The sequence below is a fragment of the Salvia hispanica genome, chromosome 2 (assembly GCF_029641045.1).
Source record: "Salvia hispanica isolate PSC_SH4W2 chromosome 2, Shi_PSC_v1, whole genome shotgun sequence".
NCBI classification, from domain to species: domain Eukaryota; kingdom Viridiplantae; phylum Streptophyta; class Magnoliopsida; order Lamiales; family Lamiaceae; genus Salvia; species Salvia hispanica.
Window position 1 is genome coordinate 33351256 of NC_142693.1, and position 12105 is coordinate 33363360.

The following is a 12105-nucleotide window of genomic DNA, read 5'->3' on the forward strand; positions in this document are numbered from 1 at the left end:
TTATAATGAAAGAAAAATAAAAGATTAAATACTGGAAAATAAATGAAAGATAAGACATAAAAACAGACCTACCAACCCAATTAAAGAATAAAGCATAATTCAAACGCACTCCCAACCATACACACACAACCCAACTAAGTCAACCATCACTATCCCCTCTGTTTCTTTTTATCCCACACTCCCTTTTCCCTCATTTATAAACCCTCTTCCCTCTTCACTCTCTTCACACATGCACTCACTCTACGTTGCTTGTATATGTTAGAAGCTGAAACACACACATAAACACACACAAATAGATATAGAATTAGACATGGACCATCTTAAGAAAGGGGCATGGACCAAAGAAGAAGACGAGATTCTCACCAAGCATATCAATGAGCATGGTTTAAGCAACTGGCAATCTATTCCTGGAGCTGCTGGTATATCTCTTTCATCTCATCTCATTATAATCATGGTCTGTAAATATTTATTTTGATTTAATTTTATGCGGCATGTCTGTTGAGATGCGGCAAAAGCTGCCGGCTTCGATGGATCAACTACCTCAGGCCTGATCTCAAGAGAGGAAATTTCAACAGGGAAGAAACTGCAGCCATCATCGACCTCCATTGTTTGCTCGGAAACAAGTATATTTATTGTTCTTCTCTCGATCTCTCTCTCTCTTGCGCACACTTGTGTCAAAATTATTTGAAATTCGCACCGTGCTTGCACAACGAGCTGATGATTCATTTAACTGGATAAATAGTCCTTTTATTGATTTTAAGTTTTATTTTTTAAAACTCTTATTAGGGTTTCTAAACCATTTATAATTAGTGAATTTTATTGGAGTAGTAAGTTTTGGTTATTATAATGTACATTTTAAATTCAAAAAACTAGGATTTCATGTCTTTTTTTCTTTAAATTAATTCATTTTTGTGGTGAGTTTGCATCGATATGTATATCTATCTCCCTTTGTTTGTCATAGAATTAATGTGAATGTTAATAGAGCTAATCATTACTAAGCAATTTAAATTAATTCATTTTTGTGGTGAGTTTGCATCGATATGTATATCTATCTCCCTTTGTTTGTCATAGAATTAATGTGAACTTTAATAGAGCTAATCTTTACTAAGCAATTCATTAACTGTAACATCTCAACTTTTTCGTCTTGTTAAGGTGGGTAAAATGTAATATTTCGATTTTTTTTCGTTTTCTTTTTTTTTCATTTTCTTTCTCGAAATGTTATCTAATATTTAGCTGAAAATTTCAAAAGAATTAAAGAATATTAAAAATTATTATAATTCCAGTAAATGGAATGTCATACATGATCACACTATTGGGACTGGCTTTTTATTTTAAAAATCTAACTACCGGTATACACACTATTGAAATGAAATTCAAGAATTTAAAGGGGCCTATCAACTAAATCCCAGCCCACTTCATAATTTTTGGAGTCACTAGAGAGGCCCAAATGATCTTCTCTTTATTGCATATGGAAGCCCAATATAACTCCCCAACTCCACGCGTCATTCCCAAAAGCAGAAGCGGCCAACTCTCCCTCCACCGCCTGAAAACAAATACTCCCTCAGCCCCTCAAAATTTGATACTTTATAATGGACCTCATATTCCGCTAACTCATTTCTACTCACATTTTATTATAAAACTAATACTTTAAAAGTAGGACTCACGTCCCACCAAATTTCGAGCAAGAACAGTAGAGAGGAAGCCACCAAATTCTTCTCACTCTCATTCCCAATTCTTAAGGAAATTTTGGTATTCACTAATTCATCTTCCAAGCTCTCTTGGCAGAGACCAAATCTTGCACAAAGGTATAAACTTTTGCCCTCTTCAATTCAATTCATCAATTTCACAAGCATGCTCATCATACAAAAATAATCGGAACTCTCATGTGAAACCAAATTAAAACAATCAACACCGATCGAACATCACAATTGAAACCCCCTTTGCTGCGAATTGAAAACTGAAACGAAAGAACATAACTGTAAAAGAACTTATCTTTTGGGGTAAATCGGAGATGTTCGGGTTGGTTTCGGGGCTGTTCCGTTTGAAATCGGGGGCTGCCGGATACCGGCGAGGTTGTTTCGAGCTCAGTCGGGGCTGCTGGATACCGATTCGGGGCTATCCGAACAGCAAGCATACGACGGAGGGTGTGCAGAGGCGGTGCGTCAGAACAGCAGCGGCGTTGCTCTCCCAGCAACGCCGACGGAGTTCGCGAGGCAGCAAGATGATGGCGGCGGTTGGAGCCCTAGGCTCGGCAACGGACCTGGGTCGCACAACAGCCAGCGATCAGGGCACCGGCACGAGAACAGGCGGCGTGAGGCGGAGAGAGAGCTAGGGCTATTGAATTGGAGAAGATCGTTTTAGAAAAAGGAGAATTGAGAGAAGGAGGTGGATGGCGACGCGGAGTGGCCACACGTCGCCGGAAGAGTGAAGCTAGCAGCGACGGTGAGAAGGAAAGATAGAGAGGAGAGGTTGCTGCTCCAATTTGCGAGCGGTGAGAGTGAAGAGAGAGAGAGGAGTGACGATGGTGAGCAATAAATATGGGTGTCTCCATTTTTACAATTTGTCTTATTAATTAGGCCACCATTGAAAAAAGAGAAACTGAGAGTCTTTGCTGAAGTTGGGACCTCAATTATCTTAGGAAGTTTTGGGCTTATGAATTAATTGCGTTGGGCTGCAATTAAATAAATTACGTAATTGGATATAGCTTTAGTCTTGGTCCATTTAATATAATTAAGCCTCGGGTCTCTAAATTTAAAGAAGATGGGTTGTAAACTTTAAAAAAAATAGAAAAAAATATTATTCCTTGATTTAATTAAGACTTATGAAAGTTCTCTACAATTTCCTAGAAGTCGATGAAGAATAAAACGCTTAATTAGGAGGCATGCATTCCTATTAAAGTTTAAGAATTTCTTGAAGATTGATTAGTATTTTATATTGTGATGTCTTCAAAAAGGTTATCTCCGCAAGTTAAGGTTGGAGCGAGAAATTCAAGTTAAGGAAATTAAACGAACGAAGTGAACTTTCCTGTCCTACATACTAATGTGGATAAAATGTCAAATACTTTTGAGCTGATATTTAGTTATACAAATGATGTTGTCTTGCCATAAATGATTTGTTTTATGAAGCCTATCTATTTAGTTGGAACGTAAGAATCGAATTCGGGTCCGAGTGAGGGTGGTGTCCCTACTCGGATTAGTGTACACAAGTGACCGTGGAAGGTGGCCACCTTCCACGGCGCAAAGATGATAAAGTGGAGGCCGTTGGGAGGTGGCCACCTCCCCGGCTAGAGAAAAAGGTAGGTGACCGTGGGAGAGCATCATCTCCACGGCACTTGGTGTTCAGATATGGCAAAAGTACAGAAAGAACTTAGACTGATCAATCGAACTTTAGCTCACAAAGAATTTAGTAAGCTCGGGCCTTTTAAGAGAAAACTCTCGAGTGTTACTGTGATGGCATGACAATATTTTCATTTTATGTATATATATTTTGGCAATGTGTTCACTGAGTATTTTTATTGTGACGCCCCGGAATTTCATTCTTTCATTTCAAGATAAATCGGAAACTTTTAACTTAATTAGCTTCTTTTGGAAGTTGTGTGCTCATAGAACTCTCGTTGTAATCTCGACCTTTGAATGCTAACTATTTTGTTTCATAAATAAAGGGCTTGAACAATTTCAAAATGGAGAAATCAAAAGGGGGCACTTCTATTAAAGGAGTGATAAAGAATTTGTAAAGTATGAAAGTAAATGAATAATGAATATATATATATATATATATATATATATATATATTTATACTTGGGAGTAAACATATAGGCAGATTCAACTATGCATGACCATTTCCACATCATGATCATGATGCTTAATTGAAGAATACTAAAATAAAGAATACTATACACTTCTTTAACAACTCCAATACCTAGTATTACATGGAAATGGGAGTACAACTTTCATCTATCTCTAACCTAGAATGAAGGATTAATCAAAGGGGATAAGAGACAAAAAAAAAATGATAAGTAAACCTTCTTCCCCTCTCACATCTTTCTCGGTCTTGGAGACCAGAGAGGTGCCAAAAGAGAACCTCCACATCAACCTGCCAAGGTACCACCAAAAATAGAATAAGTACAAGTCCAGCAATTCATAGGTTAATGTGGTAAGATAAAAAGAGTAAGGATCTTGAAAAAGGGGCAGCCCAAGTTTGACCCATATAGACGTTTTGGAGCAGCCAAGAAGGAAGCCTCATAAGTTACACCAAAGTAGTCATGGAAGCCTAATCATAAAGCTTAAAAGGGAACTAAAATTGTAGCCAAAAATAGGAACTCCATTGCCCAAGAATCTGCTACAAGAAGCCAAGGTTTGAGGCTTATAAAAGCAGCCCCTCTCACTTCCCCTCTCCACTTTTCAACAACATAATTCCACATAAAATTTTCAGCCACAATAGAGAGTTGTGAGTGAGGAGAAGAGCTCTTGCAGACGGCTCCTACACCCCTAGGTAACATTTTTATATTTTTTCTTTTCTTTTCTTCTTCCCACAAGCATTTCTTTGCTCAACTCAAGCTCACATCTTTTCCCTCACACTGAAACTAGGAGCTTCGGAGAAGGTGTAAACTTTGAAAAATTTGGAAACTAGAGATTCAAGCTACTGTCAATTTCGAGAGGTAACCCCCCCTCAACAAGTCCCTCTTGCATCATTGTAGAACAACACAGTTTAGCCAAGAACTTAGAGAACATAGAGCTCAATAGATTCCTACAACATTAGCTTATACAAGACTTCATCCCAAAACATAAGCTACTGCCAAACAAATTAAAAGAAGTTGTATAAAGGACTTAGCTTTTAAAAAAAAAATTTGTATTGGGCTGCCCGATCTGGACGACGACGGAGGGATGCGAGGCACGGTAGCGTCGGCGCTGGTCTGAGAAGCAGACTGAGCAGCGTCGGCGACGGCAACGGGAGGCCGCGACGAGCAGCTTCCAAGCTCTCGGACAACAGCCGCGTCGCGGCAAGACGGAGGGAGAGACAGGTCCCGATGATGCCGATCATCCCTCGCCGGAGATGAAGGCTGTGGAGATGGTTCGGCTGGGGATCGAACGAGAGTAATGGTAGAGGGAGTCACGGAGGCAATGCCTCCTCTGTCCTGACGCCACAGATCCGCCGAGCTCCAGTAAGGCGCGACGGCGGCGGTGAAACCGACCGTGCAGAGCCACCGTGGGAAGTGACGGAGATGTGAGCAGCAGCGGCGATTCATCCGGCGATGGGCAGTGACGCGAGACGCCGAGGGGAAACGCCGGCGTCGCTCCGGCAACCCGGGTGGAGCGGCGCCTTCACCGAGAGGAAGGAGGGAGATGAGTCTAGGGATTTCTTTTTCCCCCAAATCGATTTGGTGAAATGGAAAGGAGAGAGAGAGAGTAAGAACCGATGGAATTTAGGAGAAGTCTGGGCCTCTTTTTATTTATTTGTCTTTGGGCCAGAGGATTTAAATTAAGGGAGTGCATGTTGGGCCTCTTTAATTAAAAACAGGTACTAAGAAATCAATTAGAGAAATGGACTACCTTTGTGTATTAATTCCTCTAAGTTGGGCCACTAATTAAATTCCACGATGATAAATGAAATTGATGGGTTTTAGTTAATCACTTGTTTAATTTTGTTAAAACCTCCAAATGATTTAAGTCGCTCGAGTAGTTAGCGCTAAAAGACTTTTGCGAGTTAAGGAAGTAAAAGAAGGGAATAAAATGATTAGGATGCATTCATGTTGAGTTCATGTGGCTTAGTAAGCCTAATTAAGTATTATTTCTATGATTTCTAAAGGGACGTCTTCGCGCGTCGTGTGAATTCAACTCAAGGAGTTTGTTTGGCTAGAGAGATAGCTTTTGAGGTGGGCATTTCTTTCAAAATGTGAACTTGCCTTTTAGCATGATTATGTGAAAATTGTGCTATTTATGTTTTGTCATGCCATTTTATGTTTTATGGATTACCTATCTGCTTGGCTATGCCAATTATGTTTAATCGAAAAGTAAAGCCTACTCGGACTAGTGTACACATATGGGGATCGTGAGCTAGCTTTCAGTTGGCCGGTCCAGTGACCGTCGTGGAATGTGGCCACATTCCCGGTTCACATACGTTTCAGATATGGTATATATGTTACGTGATTGCGCAATCAATACTACAAAACAAAAGTACTTTTAGTGACTCGGGCCTTTTAAGTTAAAACCCCGTGATCACTCAACTGGCTAACAAAACTTTTACGAAAATTATGTTTTTGGCAATGTGCCCACTGAGTATATCAAGTACTCAGCCCTGCATGTTTCTTTTCTAATGTGCAGGTTGAACGTGTACGAGGAGGCGAAGGTGTTGGGAAATGATCATTAATAAGCAGTTAGGTAGCCCCAAAGTAGTATGTCTTCATACATACTATTCTGTCTTGGACTCTTCCGCTGCAGTAGAACTATGTCCTAGAAACTTATGATTTTGAAATCTTGATACTCTGATTCTCTTTTGACTATGTACCCATTCGTTCGCCTTCGTAATTATTACCTAGAGTTGAATTATTTCCCCTTATGTTTATTCCATGAACGATGAGACTATTTTAGTCACGAAATAGTTACGCTCATAGTACTAGGGAGTTGTGGTCGTGACATTTATACTCAGCCCTGCATATATTTCTAAATGTGCAGGTTGAGCAGTGACGGTGGAGAATGCTGAGCAGAGTTATGATTTTCTTTTTATTTTAAGTAGAGGCTCTCAGAGGTGCATGTCTTCACACATGTGACCTTGTTCATTTCGTTGCCTACTAAGGTTCTAGATAACATTGACTACTCTCCTATACTCTGATAATTATTTATTGAACAGTAAGATTCCATTCCAATTATAGTGATCAAGAGTTAATTTGAAGTTGGTTCCACTTTATTTCTGAATGAGTATTCATACCATCGACTGTTCTTCCACAATGTGATAAATGGCTATTGATGATTTAGGTTTTGATTCAAAATCCTGGTGACCAAGAGTTATTTTGAATTTGTCTTCCTTGATTTTTAAGTGAAAGTTTTAGTTATTGTTATCCCCTTCTATTCCCTTCTTCTTATTTCCCACCCCTAGTCACCGGTTCCCGGCTTTGCTATCCTTAGCAAAAGTGCGGTCGTGACATTTACTATCTTAATTAACCATGCAGATGGGCTCTTATCGCTGCCCAATTGCCCGGGAGAACAGACAATGATATCAAAAACTACTGGAACCGTCATGTGAAACGGATGCTCCTCGGCCGTGGCATTGACCCTCAAACCCACATAAACCTCAATCTGTCGCTATCGATAAACCAAAGCCCTAGAATTTTCTCTACGCATAGGGACGCGCCCTTGATGGTCAGAAACAATGTCGGTTTTAATGTTTTTACAGCTGCGAATCGTCGTCCCAATATCAATTTGGATCTTTCCACCAGACCTCTTCCACAAACCAATTTGGATCTACCCATCCAACCTCGTCCCCAAATCAATTTGGATCTATCTATCAGACCTAGTTACCAAATTAATTTGGATCTTTCCATCAGACCTCCTAATCACTACTGATCATCGAGTGAAGCTGCAAAATTAACACATTTTTTTGGAAATGGCTCTCGACAATTATCATTAACTAATTGTTATTGTGTCTGAGTCTGTACCCTTTGATTAAATGTGGAAGTTTTTGGCCTTTATGAAATAAAAATATGAATGCATTTTTCTCTTTGTTACTCATTATGAGTTCATATATAGTTAACCTTGCGATTCGAATTAAACTTATGTCGTATCTGAACCGAAGTAAGGCTCTATTCCGTATCATGGAATTGAGCAAGCGGAATCGAAATCGGTGTCTTGAATTCCAAATCCAATGTTTGGTACACCAAGTATTTGGATTTGGAATTGAATTAAAATTTCAATTCCACAATTTGAACTTCATATCAAAAATAGATAATTAAAATTTCAAATAATTAAAAAATTAATAAAATTTGGCACATTCACACACTGCGCACACACACTAAGTCCACGAATAGGAGTCTTATTTCAATGGTGGAATAGTCTTTTTATTGTTTTTAATTTTGGTGGTGTTCACATATATAAATATCTGATAGCAAGAACAATTCTCGATAAAGATATTGTAACAACCCGAGTTTTCGAGCACTAGTTTTGGAGTAAAAAAAAAATTTGACAAAGAAATGACTGAAAGTAAAGTGCAAGGAAATTTAAGTTTGTAAGCTACAATTATTGAAGAAGGAAAGAGAATAAATTAGTACAAAATACAACACATGCTATACAAATTGGATACATGGAGCTACAAGTAAGACTCCTTTCAAAGCTACATTTTTACAGTACAAGATCTTCTACTCTACTCTCTTCTCTTTCCCATCCTTCTCGATTTTCGGCCTCCACAAGCTCCAAGGATGACAACCCATATACCTAAGAATTAGCACCGAAAAGGATATTAGAAATAGGCTTCACAAAGGCTCAAGATTGGAGACTTCTTCAATTAGTAAGTATGACAATCTATACAATGCATCATCAATCTTCCAAGAAAGGAAAAAGACAAGAATGAGCAAGGAGTGAGCTCATCCCTATGGCCTTTTAGAGGCAACATCAGATTCTCTTTCCTCCTCAACCGAGGCAGATTCTCTTTCCTCATCAACCGAGGCTGAGATAGCAGCCTAGAGAGGCAGCCCCAGCTTACTCCAAAATAGCATACCAAGCATAAACATCATGTTCGAAAGGGAGCAAGCTGGCAGCCAAATATGAGAGTCTTTGTCCCCAAGTTTCCAACACAAGAGGCCTATATAAGCAGCCCATCACCACCTCATTCTCACCACCCTTAAAATACCAAAATTTTCGGAGGAGAAGGAAATGGCGGCGAGCTTAAGAGCAGCCCGGCATTCGAAGGAGTCATCGAGAATGAGGTAATAGACTAGAACACCCTCTGCTTTATGTCGAACATCATGCTAGGCTCAAGAACATGGAATCATGGCTATAGAAATCTCATGACAGTAGCATTCTTAACTAGAGCTTTAGCACATAAATGGAACAAGAGTACAGTAGCTGCCTTTATGCTCAAATTCAGTAGCAAACCCACAAAAACCATACACAAGCCCTTTCCAGTTTTGATTACCCATCAAATACAAGAATTTTAATCTCACAAAGCTAATGCCCAAAGAGGAACTCAACATAATGAACTAGATGATGGGAGTTAGAGGCTTAGCTTAGTGAGTAGATGATTTCCGGTGATGACGGGGTGAGGACGGAGCTCCGGAGAGCTGATCATAGCGGCGGCTGGTTCGGCGCTGCCGAGTGAAGATAGAGAGAGGGGCGATGGAGTCGCTGCCTTCCGGGGAGCTCGGCGGAGAGGTGCAAAGTAGAGAGGCTGTCGAATTTAGAAGAGAGAAAGCGTAGGGCTGGATTGAGATTTAAATTGGGAAATGAGAGAGATGTGTAGAAGAAAGATGGAGAAGGAAATTTTAGTTCTCTGATTTCAGTAACAAATTGTAGAGGGAAAGGGAGCGAGAAGTGCTCTCCGGTGACGGAGCTGAATCACCGTGAAAGGACGAGAGGCGGCAGCGGCGCTGCCTCTGGAATCAAACAACGAAGAGGGATTTAAAGAGAGAAGAATGAATTTGGGAATGTTATTGGAGAGAGGGACCGATGGGGGAGTATAATTTGTGGGCTGCCTAACATTTTGGGCAACATAAATTAATAGTTGGGCTGCTTCATATTGTTGATGTTTTGGGCCAAGGATTTATTTGATTTGGGCCTAGAGAAGAGGATAAATGGGAGGAGTGTATTGGGCCGGATAGAATTATTTTACGAAGGAGCTTGGGCTTAAATTAATTTGGTCTTATACTAGAATTCTAAATTAAGTTCTTGGGCCAAGATTTCTTAGGGGCATGCATTCTAATTAAAAGTTTAAGAATTTTCTTAAGTCTTGTTAGTAAGTTGCGTTGTTTTTTTTTAAAAAAAAGTTATCTCCGCGAGTTAAGGGTGGAGTCAGGAAAAATTCAAGTTAGGGAGCTTTAAGCGAACGAGGTGGGCTTTCGAACTAAAGTGTTTAGTGAGCTTTCAGTTGAAAGTATGATTGCAGTTTTTATGAAAAGTATTTGGTGCGCTTTCTACTTAAGATATGATGTTAAGTGCGAGCTTGCTATTTAATGTGCAGTTTTATGAAAAGTGCTATTTGCATAAAGTGAAAGTGATGTGATTTATAGTATGATGTTATGTGTTGCCTTACGAGTACTTGTGAACTGTTTAGCCTTTGTCGAAGTCATGAGTTCGGCTTTGACCGATAGAAATGAGTTTTGTTCCAAATATATTTACGAGGAAAAAGAAGTTTTGAAAGTTATGAGTTCGGCTTTGACCGATAGAAAAATGAGTTTTAGTCGAAAATGTTTATGAGGAAAGGAAGTCTTGAAAGTATGTGCTCGGCATTTGATAAAAGAAAAATGAGTTTATGTTCCAAAAAGGTTTTATGAGAAAATTAAAGTTGCAAAGGTTATGCCAAGCCATGTTTTGTTTTGAACTTTGCCTATCTGATTGACTAGCAAGGACAATGTCGCTACTAGACCAGGAGTTTCAGTTTTGTGAATTCGGGTTTGTAAGTGGGATGAGCCCATACATTCCAGTTCACCAGGAGTTTCGTGAATTCTGTTCACTAGGAGTTTTAGTGGGCTTATGTTCCCCAGGAGTTAGTCAGATATGGCATATGTTCCAGGAAAATAGATCGACAGATCGCTTTTGAAAAAATGAGAAGAAAAATGTTTTAGTGTTCTCGGAACTTTTCCTAAAACCCCGAGTTCACTCAAGAGTGGCTTGACAAAACCAGTTTTTTTTTAGTAAAATATTTCGGCACGTGTCCATTGAGTACACCAAGTACTCAGCCCTGCATATGTTTTAAAAATGTGCAGGTTGAGCAGTGATGACGGCGGGCGGTGTTGAGCATAGACGATGAAGATCCTTCGATAGAATAGTACTTGGATGCGTCGTGTCTCCATACACGACGTCATCTGCTCTTGACTCTTCCGCTGCAATGTAAAAGTCGAGATTTCATTCTCTTGTACCATGCACTCTGATTTTTATATATATTCCAAGTTATTTCAGTTCAAGATCAGTTGTGCCACAGTTTTCCCCTTTCTTCCCCGCTTCTTTCATCCTCCCCTAGTCACGATCAACCGGGTTTTCTATCCTTAGAAAGTGCGGTCGTGACAGATATAGTCTAATAGTAAAAATATCTAATTGAATGTATATACTCCTCCATCCACTGCAAAACTACAAAAATTTGAAAAATTCATCAACATGAGTCAAAATCGCACACAGAAAATTGAAGAGCACATTGTAATGAATCTGAATAGATAATAAACAAAAAGAATAGTTCCTCATATGCGCCTATAAGTAGTACTCCCTCCATCCCAGAAAGTTTGTCACATTTTTCCGTTTCCGCTCGTCCCACAAAATTTGTCATATTTCTCTTTTTTTAACCATTTTAATAGTGGATCTCATATTCCACTAACTCATTCTCGGTCACATTTTATTATATAACTAACATGTAAATGTATGACCCACATTTCAATAACTTTTTCAACTCACTTTCCATTATATTTTTTAAAACTCGTGCCCAGTCAAATGTGACAAAATTTATGGGACGGATGAAGTAACTAACAATTTACACCACATAAAGCACACAAAAACAAAAAGGTTGAGATTAAGATATTTGAATCAAAGGAAAGGAAGAGATAAATTTATGTAAAATAAATAAAAATTTTATAAAAAAATACTTACCTACGAATGTAATTAAATGCAAACTGAAACTCTATATATTGTACAAACTCCAAACTATGACTTGGACCGTTAGAAAATGTCAACGGTTGACATTGTGTTGATAATGTATTGACAGTGAGTTAACTTCAAAATCATGAAATTTTACAATGTATTGGCACTGTTTTGAGGAGTTTAGAGTTTTTATAATATATAGAGTTTGTATTCTATCACTACCCTACCAACCCAAAAAATAAAACAGCCACTCAAGTATCTAACTAACACACACTCAAACAACAACTTAGTCAAACGGTTCTATCCCCTCTTTGTCTCTTCTCATCCCACACTC

The 12105-nt window shown here is 39.0% G+C and overlaps 1 protein-coding gene and 2 long non-coding RNA genes across 3 annotated transcripts; 2 read left to right on the forward strand and 1 right to left on the reverse strand.

Moving 5' to 3' along the window:
* The first annotated feature begins 310 nt into the window (after positions 1-310).
* On the forward strand, positions 311-7559 carry LOC125193181 (transcription factor MYB3-like). The gene is made up of 4 exons (XM_089065038.1): positions 311-419; positions 494-623; positions 7166-7413; positions 7507-7559. The coding sequence occupies exons 1-4, from the start codon at positions 311-313 to the stop codon at positions 7557-7559; spliced, it is 540 nt and encodes a 179-aa protein (XP_088921164.1).
* A 649-nt stretch (positions 7560-8208) lies between these two features.
* LOC148932228 (uncharacterized) lies at positions 8209-9652 on the reverse strand. Its single transcript, XR_016135134.1, has 2 exons — positions 9215-9652; positions 8209-8423 (listed from the first exon to the last, which is right to left on the reverse strand). It is a non-coding gene; the product is annotated as an uncharacterized LOC148932228 (long non-coding RNA).
* On the forward strand, positions 8420-11101 carry LOC148932229 (uncharacterized). The gene is made up of 2 exons (XR_016135133.1): positions 8420-8914; positions 10910-11101. It is a non-coding gene; the product is annotated as an uncharacterized LOC148932229 (long non-coding RNA).
* Positions 11102-12105: the final 1004 nt, after the last annotated feature.